The 14,726-nt window shown below is 44.9% G+C and overlaps 1 protein-coding gene and 1 long non-coding RNA gene across 6 annotated transcripts in view; one reads left to right on the top strand and one right to left on the bottom strand.

Annotated features, from left to right (window-relative positions):
• Positions 1-14,726, top strand: part of LOC149359162 (intersectin-1-like) — an 86,188-nt gene that overhangs the window by 36,917 nt on the left and 34,545 nt on the right. For all 5 annotated transcript variants that reach the window (XM_089571410.1, XM_089571409.1, XM_089571408.1 and 2 more), the window contains one exon: positions 529-711. In XM_089571410.1, coding sequence (XP_089427536.1) covers positions 529-711 — 183 coding nt within the window. The remainder of the gene's footprint in view (positions 1-528; positions 712-14,726) is intronic.
• On the bottom strand, positions 481-2,731 carry LOC149359164 (uncharacterized). Its single transcript, XR_016288759.1, has 3 exons — positions 2,644-2,731; positions 2,528-2,552; positions 481-774 (listed from the first exon to the last, which is right to left on the bottom strand). It is a non-coding gene; the product is annotated as an uncharacterized LOC149359164 (long non-coding RNA).

The following is a 14,726-nucleotide window of genomic DNA, read 5'->3' as shown; positions in this document are numbered from 1 at the left end:
ATTTAACTAATCTGTTCAGTGTAGTTTCCAGCAGGGCATGGCAAGGTTGGCTCACTGTCTGCTGTCGCCTTTATATGCTGCTTGGAAAGGGATCGCCAGTCTTGGCATAATACGGGTGGTGCCTGTTTATGCAGTTAATGCATTGCAATTTGTGGCAAAATGAAAGCAGTTGAGACACAGTGAACAAAGAAAACATTTCAACAAAATGATCAGTGCCTATTGCAGATGGGGTTTCCTCTTAGAAATGTTTCTTTGTGCTCCGAGCTGGAGTAGGAAGGCGTTTGACGGCAGTTCATACCTGGCATAATCTAGCTCTAAAGGATTAAAAAAAAATGTAAAAGACAATTTACCTGAGAGAGCCCACTTATTGACCATTATATATTTACTAAGTTTCGTGTTCATTCCAACGTTTGCAGCAGAATCTAGTGGGCAGTTTACTGATTGAAAGTGAGGATTCCTCGCTTGAAGGTGAGGATTCCTCGCTGATTCACCCATGTTCATCTCGCATCCATTCTTGCCTCCCTGCAGAGCAAGTGCGTGCCCTGTTTCCCTTCGTTGGGCAGCAGGAGGATGAGTTGTCCTTCCAGAAGGGAGACATCCTGGTTGTGCTGAGCAAAGATGATGCTTCCTGGTGGAAAGGGGAGCTGGCAGGCCGGGTGGGGCTCTTCCCAGCCAACTACGTGGAGCCCCTGGACAGGCCGGTTGACAAATGTGAGTCTCGCCACTCTTCTTGGCTCCCCCACTTCACAGTTCTCTTCTAGCAGGACGTCCCCACTGTGCACGTCGCAAGGCGTTTGCTTTAGTTCTGAGGGATCTACAGAGCATTGTCAAGTTGCAAGAGCCTGAGTAAAATTTTTAAGGTTGAAGCATCCTTGCAGTGTGTTTGCCATGGTGGGCCCTTTCATTATGTGTACAGTGGAACCTCTATTATACGTCCCCCGGTCATGCGGCAACCCGCATTTTACGATGAATTTGTGCGGTCCCGGCAAAACCCCCATAGAGACAATGCATTAAAAACCTCGGTTATACGACGCAAATTTTAGAAGGACCCCGCTTCGTATGACGTCTGGTACCGTCCGTCAAAAAAGGTCGTCAGCAAACGCAGGCCGGGATGTACCGTATATTCACGATTCTAAGCACGCCCCCCCCCCCCCCCCCCTATTTTCGGAAAAAAAATATTTTCGGAAAAAGATTTTTCGAATCTAAGCACACCCTCTCACTTTGGGCATCGCGATCGTGAAAAAAAGGGGGTGCTTAGAATCGAGTAAATACGGTAGGCACACTTTAGCCAGTCGATAACCGGTGCACCTTAATCTTTCCACCTATCAAGAAAACCGCGCGAGTTGCTGCCCCGCTGCTCACGGCAGCCTCAATGGCCATTTTATCTTGCTTGTTGAAGACTAGCCCTCTGCCGGCAAAAATGTGCTGCATTTGTGTTCCGAAAAAAAAAAAAAAAAAATGACGATGAAGTTCAGGCGTTAAAAAATATCACGCTTGATTTTCGATTATACGACACCCGGATTATACGACGGTTTCACACGGTCCCCTGAACGTCGTATAATCGAGGTTCCACTGTAGTGGGTACAGCATACCTTGGGTTCTAGAGAGCAAAGTTCACCGTGGGAAACCTGTGTTTTTGCTGTTGTGGTAGTGATTCAGTAAATTTTTTACTCTCTCGGAAAGAAGCACCTGAACACAGGGCTAGTTCTCACTGGTAGCCATGAACAGTGAAGCTTATTGGCTCAAGAGTACCAGGTTGGATGAGTACTGTTCTGGCCTGGTGTACAGGCAGTAAACTTTGGCAGGCACACAAACGTGAGGTATGTCGATTGGCAGTCAAGTTTATCCAGCCATGAGTTTATACATATTCATGATGCCACCCTTGTGACAATTTTGGTATTTTCTTTCACTGTTAAGGGATGAGGGACTGAGTGCATTGAAACGTTGGTGCAGGTGTTGGTTAGAGGCTGCTACAGCTGGAAACTGGCACATCAGGTCTATTAAAGACAAATGCGTGCATTATGCATTCGTGCAGATATTGATGGCCTTTCTTTCAGCAGCTGCAAGAGAGAGACTTGTGCTAATGCACATTGCTGCACACGGTGAATAACAGACAGGACAGCCAACAACTTGAGGCTGTGAGAAACATAAGAATTGCTAAAAGAATCATTGGTTTGCAGTCTACATCCGCTCAGTTTTAGTGCTTTGTGCTAGATGTGAAGGAACTGCTTATGCCTTCAAGCAGCATGGTTGCGCACTATGAAGAAAGGGCAGGCATGCTTGTACTATCAGCAACGAATGAAACGCGAACAAGAAAACTGAGGTGGCAACACAAAAACGCCAACGTATTAGCTCCTGTATTGGAAATACAAGCGCGGTTGAATAACACTTCTAAAGAAGAGTCTTCGTGCTTTCGAAATTAAAATAGGAGCTAGCATTCAGCTTCCCCTGGCTAAGAGCTGCTTATTTTGCAGTCCTTGGTTCAGCTGTCTTGTTCGCGTTTCATTTCTTGCCGATAGTACCTCACCTTTGAGGCTTCTGTCCCTGAATTTCTGGGGAAAAAAAAAGAAAGAAATGTAAGCGGCTTGCAGGCCAGGATGTGTTTTAAAGTGACACTAAAGACGAACTGAAGCTGGCCTATACCCGTAGATTTCTGCAGTCTAATGACAAAGACTCTCACTGAAAAGAAAGAAAACGAAATGCGGTTGTCACCGTCACCGTTCAATTTCGCGAGTAAACTGCGGTGCTTTGAGGCAGTCTTCATGCTGCGAATCCCGGAAGCTGCTATGCCATTCATTCATTCATTGTACCCTTAAAGGCCCTTTTCGGGCATTACATAAGGGGGGGGGGGGGGTAACAGTTGAAATACAAAGTAAAGAGAATAACAATGTTAATACAGTAAAATACAACACAATGCAATGCAAAAATAAAAAAAAATAAAAACAAAAAAGAACTGGAATACACTGTGAAATGTTAAGATGCAGTTCTATTCAATACATGGTGGCGGATAGGCTAAATAGGGAATAGTAACAAGAAAAATAAATGGTAAAAATCAAAGCATGAGGTTGTTTTCTTCATTTGCTGTAATGTTCGATTAGTGCGTCTCTAAATTTACTAGCGTAACGTTTGTTTACAATGGGATCTGGTAACACTTCAAAACGGTGATCAGAGTTCCTTTTGTCTTCAGTGTAGATGTCACTAGTTTGAATCGAGCGGCGGGGAGTATCTGGATTGTAATTTGCTCGGTAATAGATGCACATTTTGGTGCTGTACAAGCATCAACACACCAAGAAAGAGTCATAGAGCCATGTTTTCTGGCGGGCTAGTTGGCGGCAATCATTCATCTTCAAAACTGTGCGCGAAAAACGAAGCCCAATAGGAAAGAGGACACACACAGAGGGCTCTGCATGTATGCGTCCTCCTTTCTGTTGGGCTTCGTTTTTTGCACACAGTTTTGCAGTTGTTCTCAGTAGCCCTTTAAAACTATGTAAAGCTGATCTAAACATTGCCGATGTGCTGCAGTCACTGTACTTGTGCAGCATGTTCTCTGGGGTTTTCTGTCAAGTGTGTTATTGCTACCTATGTGCCTTCCACTTCCATCTTAAGGAGGGACGAGGGTCTTAAAACTGACCTTTTTATTTGTGGCTAGAACCTGATGAAATTTTGCACACAGATGTGTGTTTCTCTTCTGATTTCAAAAATGTAGTCATAATTGAGCTTGTGGTCTTAGATCAAAAGTTATCTTAAATTCTAGAGTGTAATTAGGTAATTTCTTACGCAGCTTTAATGAACTTTCTCATTGCATTTTGTTGCTTTTAGTTACATGAATTGATAGCCAGCAAATTCCCATACCCGATGACATTCTTACTTTTTTTGTTTAAGCCACACATAGCTAGCAATTTACAATTAGCTTAACGAGTTGCTGTGTGAAATACTGCGACCTTTTACTCTCGACTAGTATATCAGGACGACTTGCCTTTAGAGAAAAACGAAGAATGTCATCGGGTATGAGAACTCTCTGGCTATCAATTCATGTAAATAAAAGCAACAAAATGCAATGAGAAAGTTCATTAAAGCTGCGTAAGAAATTACCTAATTACATTCTATACTTTAAGATTTAAGACCACCAGCTCAATTATGATTACATATTTGGAATCAGAATAGAAAAATACATCAGTGTGCAAAATTACATGAGATTCTAGCCATAAATAAAAAAGTTAGTTTTAAGACCCTCGTCCCCCCTTAACTATGGAAGAGGGATCTACGGGATGCGAATCTCGCTCACGGGTGTAGTGCAATTGTATCACAGCACTAAAAGCTAGCATCATTTATGACAAATGTTGAGGCATTTTTTTTTTTATGTTTATTCTAAGCCTATGTTTAGTAAATAGTTCAAGCACTGCGGGCGGCTCGCTTGATGAAGTACTCGCTAGAGTATTTCACTTGTTTGCAGTGTAGAACTTTTTAGTGGAGGAGTTTTTTTTTTTTCTTTGCATGTGGTCTGAAGAGAAAAGTATACAACAGCTGTATCCTACCGGTACTCACCTATGGGGCAGAAACGTGGAGGCTAACAAAGAGGGTTCAGCTTAAGTTAAGAACAACGCAGCGAGCTATGGAAAGGAAAATGATAGGTGTAACGGTAAGAGATCGGAAGAGGGCGCAGTGGGTGAGGGAACAAACACGGGTTAATGACGTCCTAGTTGAAATCAAGAGGAAGAAGTGGGCTTGGGCAGGGCATGTAATGCGAAGGCAAGACAACCGCTGGTTCTTAAGGGTAACGGAGTGGATTCCAAGAGAAAGCAAACGTAGCAGGGGACGGCAGAAAGTTAGGTGGGCGGATGAGGTTATGAAGTTTGCGGGGATACAGTGGCGGCAACTGACAAAGGACAGGGTTAATTGGAGAGACATGGGAGAGGCCTTTGCCCTGCAGTGGGTGTAGTCAGGCTGATGATGATGATGATGATGGTCTGAAGTAGCTTTGAGCTCAGTCATCACATGTTAAGATTTGTTTGCATATGGGCTGCAACTCTTAGGAGCACTTTTTTTCTTTGACAAAAACATGCAATATATTTTTATCCTGGTTTTAGCTGGATGGCGAATCAGATTCTTGTGGTTTCTGCCCTTTCTTGTTGGTAGAGGTGGCGTTGCTTGAGGACACACAGGCATAACTGTGAAAAACATCATGATTGTTGAAAGAATTTTATTTTTGTAGTCTGCTACTCATAGTGGGTGCTCTGTGCCGTATGTAACGGGCCCGTAAAGCTAGTAAAGAAAGTGCCAGTTTCGCTGTTCATTTTTTTTTTGTTTTTCTTGTTAAAATTTTTTAAGGGGGTCGAGGGTCTTACAACAGACCTTTTTATTTGTGGCTAGAATGTCATGAAATTTTGCACACAGATGTGTTTTTCTCTTCTGATTTCAAAAATGTAGTCATAATTGAGCTTGTTGTCTTAGATCAACAGTTATCTTAAATTCAAGAGTGTAATTAGGTAATTTCTTATGCAGCTTTAATAAACTTTCTCAATGCATTTTGTTGCTTTTAATTACATGAATTGATAGCCAGCAAATTCCCATACCCGATGACATTCTTACATTTTTTGTTTAGGCCACGTATAAATAGCAATCTACAATTAGCTTAACGAGTTGCCGTGTAAAATAGTGTGACCTCTTACTGTCGACGTAGTATGTCAGGATGACATGCCTTTAGAGAAAAACGAAGAATGTCATCGGGTATGGAAACTCTCTGGCTATCAATTCATGTAAATAAAAGCAACAAATTGCAATGAGAAAGTTCATTAAAGCTGCGTAAGAAATTACCTAATTACATTCTGGACTTCGTAAGATCTAAGACCACCAGCTCAATTATAATTGCATATTTGGAATCAGAAGAGAAAAATGCATCTGTGTGCAAAATTTCATGAGATTCTAGCCATAAATAAAAAAGTTAGTTTTAAGACCCTCGTCCCCCCTTAAACCGTCCCTCATGACTCCTCATCAAAGGCCACTTTTTGTTGGTGGGGGCAAGTATGGGACCTGTACTCCAAGCTTGGCACGTTGGCTTTTTGACTTTGCTACTACGGTGAATCTCGGCCAAGCATTGATTGGCTGCATCCTTTTTCAACCCTAAACTTTTTTTCTTTCTTCTAAAATTCTGAACAGCCTGGGGGTAACGCCTAGTTGTTTTGTGTCTCTCTGCAGGATGTCCCATTGACGAATCTAGAGAGAGAGGGAGAGTGAAAGAGGGGACACGCTATGAGCCAGCCCTGGAACCTACTACTCCTCCTCCTCCGTACACACACACAGCACTCGTTCCTCTGTCCCGCCTTCTCCACTTGAGACATTGTGCGCATACTCCGAATCTCTCCTCTTCACGATTCGCTGCGCCAAAGTTGGGGAGCGCTCTTCTTCACACCCTTTTTTTTTTCCCCCTACATGTGCCCATGCTGCAGAGGCTCTTTTGACTCTGAACGCTTGTTGCACTGGGCTCACGCCTGTTAGTTCTTGTTTGCCAGGCAGCATTGTTCATTGACATTCTTCTTTTTTTCCCCCTTGTTGATTATATAGTTACTGTTTAGAAGTTTTTTTTACTAGTTTCGTGCCTGAAAGCATCTTGGGAAAAACGCGTGCGCACCGAGGGAAATAACTTAGCTCTTATTATAGGGGCTCTGAACATTACTGTGCTAGAATCTCCCGTAGCTCCTCCGCTGGTGCACATTGTCTTGCGGGTGCATGTCTAAACTGCTGGGCTGCGGTTTTCTCAAGGCTGCTTTCCAGGCATGTTGCTTTGCATTTATATGTCTGCTATTGCAGGGACATTGCTTGTTAAGTGTTAGAATATTTTTGTCATGTTTTTATATGAAAAAAAAAAGAAATTTTAAACATGCATTTCAGTGTCTGATTTGTGCCTATTTTATGAGCCCGATCTGACCTATTGTGCTGCTGGCTGTATGCGTAACCATTTTTCATATCCTACGCTGTTTAAACACATTGTTGCTGCTTAGCTTAATTGTGCAATTTTTTATTACCACCGTACAACTGCCTAATTACTTTGTTTGCAATCATAGATAAATGACCATTTGGCCCTATTTGGCATTGTACACATCCAACTAATATATTGCCTTGGTCACCTAGCTGTGCCGATTGGATTCCCGGGCATCATTTCGCTGGCTTTTAATTGTGCTTTTATATAGACTCGGCATTCCTTCTGCTTAGCTAAGATGCAAGTAGCTCTTGCACAACTGATGACACTGTTGCGGCACTTTCCAGTGCATGTTCTTCATCTAGCATTGAGAGGTGCTAGGTGCTACAACCTCTTCTCATGCGTCTTTTCTAATTTATGCATGAACTGGTTTCTTACTTTCCTCTTCAAAGACTAACTATATTGCTTCGGGGCAGTAGTAGATTCCAGGGGCCCTTGTGTGATGCTTCTGTCGGAGAGAGAGGCCTGATAGAGAGATGTACTGTGTATGTTTTGTTGACTTGTACGCACTCCAATACACTCCTTGTGAACTACCCCACCTCCATGGCTGTTCACTCAACCCGTGTATATTTATTTGTGCTGTGTGCAGGCAGGTATCTAGTGCTTAGCCATGTGCTGTCCTCAAGCAACCGCCCTTCCGCATAATGAACTGTGTACCTCGTTGCTGTGTAGCCACACTTCGCGTCGCTTGTTTCATATGCCTTCCTAGTATGCTAGTTGTGAAGGTGTCTGCTAATCAAAAAAAAACGAAGTGAAAGAAGCTTTGCTGATTTATGAAAGGTTCTTTTGCTCCTTTGGGCCTCTGCCAGAGTGGTTGTTTATGTGCAAGGTTACTGTTGAAATGTGGAAGATGTTTTCTGTAGATATGTAAGTAAGCGGGTTGGACACTGTTTTGTTGCCCTTTTTTTTTTTTCATTTGTCTTATTTCAGCTGCATAGAGATGTTTAATAAATTTTTCTGGGGGCTCTTTTGTCGCCCTTTAAATTCCTGTGAAACGCCTGAATTTTGCTCACTTTGAAGTGTGCATCGTCTGCACACACACTGTGGTCATGTTAGTTCCTCCCACATTTACTCTTCTCTTGGCAAAGCTTCATCCTTGCTGTTGCGCACGTTAAGCCACCAACTCTCATCCTCCAAGCCTTCATGCTTGAAGGGCCTTGTATAACCTTTATGCATTCCTCCTTACATTTGTTGTGAGATGTGCAAAAAAAAAATGGGGCATTACAAGATATTGTTTTATGGCTTTACATGCTATTATAGAATTAATTTGGACCCATCGTGGTGGCTCAGTGGCTTCGCCGTGCATGCGCTGATCCCAAGGTCGCGGGTTCGAACCCCGGATGCTGCGGCCACATTTTAATGAAGGTGAAATGCAAAAACCCAGGTGGTGTAAATTAATCTGGAACCCTCCGCTATGGTGTTTCTGATAGCCCATAAGTTGCTTTGAGACGTCAAAACTCCACATACCGCGTAGTGACCATTTAATTTGGCCTTCTGTTGGCTGTCCAGCTAGGCTTTTAACATGGCAGTCAGTTGGCGAGATTAATGTCCTTTGTGGCATTATGCAGGTGATACCGTTATTGTTTCTTTAAAGGCTACTGAGGCTAATACCCGTGCCACATGGACAGACTTAATGCCATTAAGTGCTTACTGCCTTACGCATAAATTTAACGGCATTAGCCTTACTGCCATTCGCGACCTACTGAGTTCGCCACAACTCATTCGCCCGTGCAACGTGTACTCTCGTTCCCATTCCACACGCAGAAAAGCATGCAACTTTGTTAGTTACAACTTCCTAACCAGTAGCAAATGGTTAATTCTTAACTTTCAGTCAGATTAGGAATCTATACCGCATTTTCGATGCGAAGAGCGCCATTTTAAATAGCCTTATGGACAGGTACCCTCGACTTATGTGCTGACATGTGAGTTTATGCCTACTTTTTCGACTTGTAAAGCAGGAACAGCCGTATTTTCTGGAAAATCGTTTTTACATTACATTTGAACAACATTCCCGATATACTGTGCTCATTAAGAATGTTTATATTCAGATGAAACTTTTAACTACATTGCAAGCGTTATCGCCATCGTCACTTCCGATAATGGCATTAAATGTGGACGTGTAGCACCAACTCCGGAAATAATGGCATTAACAAACTTAAGGCCTTAAGCATTTACTGCCATTTCTTGTACGCGTGTGGCACGGGTATAAGTTGCCTTCTCACATGCAGCACTGTAAACGTGCATTGAAATCAGGACTAATGGTGGGTATAGGGAACCTGCGCTGAAGTTTGCCATGTTGATTGCAGTGCCATAGTGCATAGCCGAGCGAGAGGAGCAAGCAGTTTTGGGTGCACTCCTGGTGCTTTTCTGAGCCACCATCATACGCTTACTGGCGTGAGCTTCTGCACTCTGTCAAAGCCACACGTGCCATGCGTCGGCTATCTGGCCTATGCAGAGAGAACCTGGGCAACGAATGCTATCAGCCCAATGCAGGCCTCTAATCATTCAGAGTGTGCTCTCACGTTTGTTGCAGCCCAAGCGGCTGACGGCAGCAGTTTTTAGTCGCCGAATGAAGCGATTGCAGTGCCACCTGGGCAGCGCAGGTTCCTTATATTTAGACGATGCTTTGAGAGTGGCTTTGCAAAATTATTTGGTATTAATTGAAAGTGCAGCTCTGCACAATTTCAAGGCATTGAGAGTGCAGAGAGACCCATGCATGCATGCGGCCACTGTGTTGGTGTAGGATTATCCTTGAAGAGTACCGCGAAATTCCTGAACAATGTTTCACCTAGTGGTATAAGTGTTTGAGTACAAAATATTCTGGTATATAGTATCTGTGGATCACTCTTGGAACTGTGAGACGCTGGAGGCAGACTCCAGGTGTATCAATGGTAGCCTTGTTAAGGGGGGACACTGGTCTTGAAAAGAAAATTTTACTAATTTAGTCATAGCTATGAAATTTTCAGGGCACATGTATTTTTGTGCGCTGATTCTAGATATGTCATTCAATTTCATGTAAAACAATTCCTTGTGCACTTTTTATGCAAGTATTTTGCGGAGAGTTTTGAAGAAAATTTGCTGCAGGAAACTCGCTGAAATGTATGCCATTGGGTTCTCTTGACACCAAGGAATACAATAAGGGTAAAATTATCATCCTGGCTCTCATAGGACTTGAGTAATAAGGTACTGAAGCTGCCACTTCAGAAACAGGAATACACACTTTCCTTCTCATTTCTGAAGCGACAACTTCAAAACCCTATAACGAGTTTTATGATAGGCAGGAAGACAATTTCACCCTTATTGCATTCCTTGGTGTCAAGAGAACCCAATGGCATACATTTCAGTGAGTTTCCCGCAGCAAATTTTCTTCAAAACTCTCCGCAAAATACTGGCATAAAAAGTGCATAAGTGCTCAAGGAATTGTTTTACATGAAATTAAATGACATATTTAGAATCAGCACACAAAAGTACATATTCCCTGAAGATTTTGTAACTGTGACTTCATTAATAAAAATTTTTTTTTCAAGACCAGTGTCCCCCCTTAAGTAGTGTCCATGACTTGCTGTCGCTTGTGCGTTAAGTTTAGTTCTACTACTTAGACTTTCCACTGCTTGCTGTTCGAAGGGTTCTTTCTGTTGCAGTCCAACCTCTGAGGAGCATGTTAGCATGAGTCATGCTTGCTGTTGCATTTCTACCATCAGCTGTTCCAGGTGTGTGCAGAATGTTTTGTCACGGCTGCTCAGTTGGAATCGCCTGTGGTGCAACTGTAGTTGTTTGAATGATGCTTGCTGGAAGACTTAGCTGGGCAATTATTGCGAAAGCCAGTTTGTGGTCTGCTGGGTTGAAGAGCATCCGTATCCTGTGTCAGTGCTGAGTGCACTTCTCATCAAGTGTCTTGTTTTGACTTGTAATATTTATTTTCTACCTGAACACGTGTCACGTAAGGTGAATGCCGTAACACAAAGTAGCTTTTTGTCGAACTCAAGCTGCACCTTGATTTTCTCATATTACTCATATTTTCCTCTGTTGTGCAAGAATGTGAATGCCAAATTTGACAACAGCCCCTTGAACACTGTCGGCACCCATAGTGAAGTGCGTGGTGAAGCAGACTGTTCCTTTCAGTTTGGCTCGTTTCTGTAAACTGTGGCAAGTTCATTCGGCCAATAACTACGAACACTAACAGCAGCAGACGTGAGCAGTGCATGCTTGTAATAGCTGTGCCGCTGCATTTTTTTTTAAATTTTCTAAAAGCGCATATTGTGCGATGACGTCGACTACCACGTCATGCAGAAACGTTAAGCCTGCGGGGTTTCATTGAAGTGGGAGCTGCTGTTGTGGAAATGCTTTGAAAGTTTAGCTATATGTGCAATAAATTGTCTTGTAACCTCATTTTTGTGATGGACGAACAATAGCATGTTAGGCAATACTTTTTTTTTGTCTTTCTCGTATGTGGTAGTAATATAATGTAGCAGGCTGCTAATCCTTTGGTATGCAGCGTTCTGATGCTCGGCATGTTGGCTGCAATTCACAGTCTACATTCCTTTGATATAAATGGATTTAGAAGTTGCTGTCCTTGCTGATTTAATAGTACAAGGTATAGGGCTTTTTGCTGAAGATTATCGTGCCGAAGTGCCAGTGGTGTACCATAACGCTATGCATAATTTCCAGCCCAGCTTTAGATTGTGGCGGTGTTAACTTAATGCAGGCGCTTTGCAGCTTGAAAAGTTTTTTATCCCAAATATATTGTCTTCTTTGGCACTAGAGACTTCTAAACTGCTGAAGAATGAGTTCAGATTTTTCAGTAGCTTGTGAGAAGGAGCTTTGAGTAGAGAGTTTCAGCTTCTAACAACACATCATCTGCGTCCATGCCACCTCTCTGTCAAAAGTATATGGAGAAGGGAAAAGGTTAGAGGAGGCGTAATCATTTCTTGAATTTACCAGTATTGTGATCCTCTACCATTGCGGTACATACATGTGAAGTAAATCATGCCAGCTATGCTCGCAAGTTCGTCATAGCAACGGCATTGCTGTCGCCAAGGCGGCATGGCTTAGCAGAGGCGGATGACGGTGGTAAAAACAACATGGCAGTAAAAGTAGGAGGGAGGAGATTGCTCGCCTAGATGGCTTAGCATCCCTGCTTCCAGCTTTGCAGAATGTGACGTCAGGCCCTCTATCTACCTTGTTCTTCCTTTGTGATCTCTCCAAGGTGCGTCTCAAAGGAAGGGTAGGGTTGTGGCTGTAGTCTCCTTGTTTAGGGGCTGTTGTCAACATACCTAAAAAAAGCAGCGCCTCTCACTGCATGCATCTGTTACGGCATCCGCTTTTGCTGCTCGTGTCGTGCCGAACCGGCTTCCTGCAAGCTGCCACTGGAGCAGTTGCGTGCACACTTCGTGGCCTGGAGCAATAATAAAGGCTTTCGAAGACATTGTCATGGGTCACATGCTTCTATCCAACATTAAGCCTTCACAGTGGCTGTTAGTTTATGCTCCAGAAATCTTGAACCAAAAAATGGAGGGGCCGACAGGGTTCGCTCTGCAAGACAAAGAATTGAAGTGTAGCCGGTGCAAGCCTGGTGGACCACGAAGGAAGCTGCACACGTTGTTTTATGAAGGGTGGTAAATTTTTAATGTTACCCCGAAAGCAACTGCAATGGCCTGCATATCGTCATATCTGTGGAAAGCTCTGTGTGCGAGATTTTCTAGCGTGCGGCTTTACCCAGGCAACGAGTAGTGCTCGAGAGGTATGGTCATTAGGATGCGAGTGGCTTGCCTGTGGAGATGAGCACCAAACATTTTCACTGTGGACTACATTTCAGATGTGCAAGTGGCAGAAGGATGGTAGTTGTAGGCCAGGAGAAAGGGCTGAGAGGTGTGTAATCGCACAAACCACGGGAAGGCTGTCTACCCTCCCCCTACCCGCACTTCTGCGCATCTGTCATCATTTTTCATTCATACAGCAAGGGACTGGAATGACCTGCCAAACGCCATCGTGAATCAGACCGACTCATCGTCATTAAATCGTCCATCGAAGAAATGTACTGCTGAATATTCCACTCCCTCATGTAATACCCTTCAGTGGGGCCTTTGAGGTACAGATAAATAGAGATCGTTAGGAGAAAAGACATGTTATATAACTTAAGCATTCTAGGCAGACGCAAGGATGGTAAAAGAAAACTAACGTAAATTTCAATAATAGCTAGTCGCCGCTCGGCTTTCACTTGCCTCTGCTTCGGCAGCGCGCACAGCACGGAGTTCTCGTCGACGGCGTTTTGCCTAGGTTGCTACAGAATGCGTGTTGAGGTGCTGTCTTTTGGCTCCCAAGAAAAGTGGGAGAGTCGCAACCGTTCTAGGAGCTTCTTTGTGCTTCGCTTCGGCACTGCTCCGTGGTTGGGAAGACGCCTCCCCGAAGACTATGAAGCGCGCAGCTTCGCGCCAGCGCTGATCGGTGCTGCGGGTCACAGGCGCTGCGCCAGTGGGCAGTACCTTCCTCTCCACGGAGCAACGGCGAAAACTCTCGCAGGCGCCTGACGCCGACCAATCGGCACAGCCTCCCCCTTCGCTTCTTACGTCCTCTCCCTACCGCGCGGCTTCCTCTCTTCACTCGGGACACATGTCCGGCAACGCGTCCGGCGCGCCGCTCCGGTCGCCGCTTCCGAACTGCCGCACCACAGCAAGCAGGGACACACAAGGAGCGGTGAGCATCGCTGCGCCGCTCAACCCAAGCTCCGCCCACAACCGGCGTCGCACTTCGCCGCCGCGCAGCGGTGCCTGAGCGCTGCTTGGCTTGGTGTACAAATATTGCAAGAAAAGACGGCATCGCCTTGTTATCAAAAAGACTGCATGCTATACTCGAGCGGCGACAAAGCATGCCTGCTTATGTTGCGAGCTTTCGGCAACGGCACCGCTCGCGGGCGCTCCGGGCGACGAGCTCTGCTGCTGCCTGTCTGCCGTGGTCGTCGCTAGGCCTATAGCCTGCTCCGCATCGAAGCGGCAGGGGCCGGCGCTTCGGAAGTCGCCTGCGCTATAATTCAAGGCCTATTCTTCACTCCGCTTTGCTGTCAACAGCATCATCACACAATAAAATAATAGTATGGTCAGTTTCCGTGGCGCCTTCAGCAGCGGCTAGCGGGCGCCAGTCGAGCCGGACCCCAGCGTCGGGCCAGCTAGCGGCAGCTGCGAGGCGGTTCTCGCAACTAATTCGCTCGTACCACAGTTGTTACTTTTACCAGCAACTCGGTATTGGCCAATGAACCAGAAAAATGATATAATTTTCTCATTTCCCTATCCCAGGGTTTATTATTTACGTCAAGAACACTCATTAGCTCGTTTTTATGACGCCAGCAGACGCGATCCAGGCTGGTCGACCGGCAGGCTCGGCTTACTTCACGTTCGCACAAGAAAATACAGAACAGCCATGCTACCAGAAAGGATGCTTCCTAGATTCGATTAACGACAGCATGCCTGTGCTAGAGTGGAGCTTTCGGCAACGACATCGCCTGCGGCAACGCCGGGCGACGAACTGCGCGCTAGTCCCCGACTGCCCTAGTCGTCGCTAGGCCTAGTGGTTTCGTATCGACGCCGCAGCCGCGGGCTCTTCGGGACTGGCCAGCGCTCAAAAAAGGTGCTACACTCGGCACCCCTTGTTCGTTCTCCCAAATCCGGGACTGTTTGAACGAAGTCATGGTGTTCGGTGAAAACAGCGCTGTCAAACTAACCGTACAATTGAGCAGCCGACACACCGCTCACCACGG

Source organism: Amblyomma mixtum, chromosome 2 (assembly GCF_055824585.1).
Source record: "Amblyomma mixtum isolate Tamu chromosome 2, ASM5582458v1, whole genome shotgun sequence".
Classification (NCBI taxonomy): domain Eukaryota; kingdom Metazoa; phylum Arthropoda; class Arachnida; order Ixodida; family Ixodidae; genus Amblyomma; species Amblyomma mixtum.
Note: the sequence above shows the minus strand (reverse complement) of the source record. Positions and strands in the feature narration are given on the sequence as shown.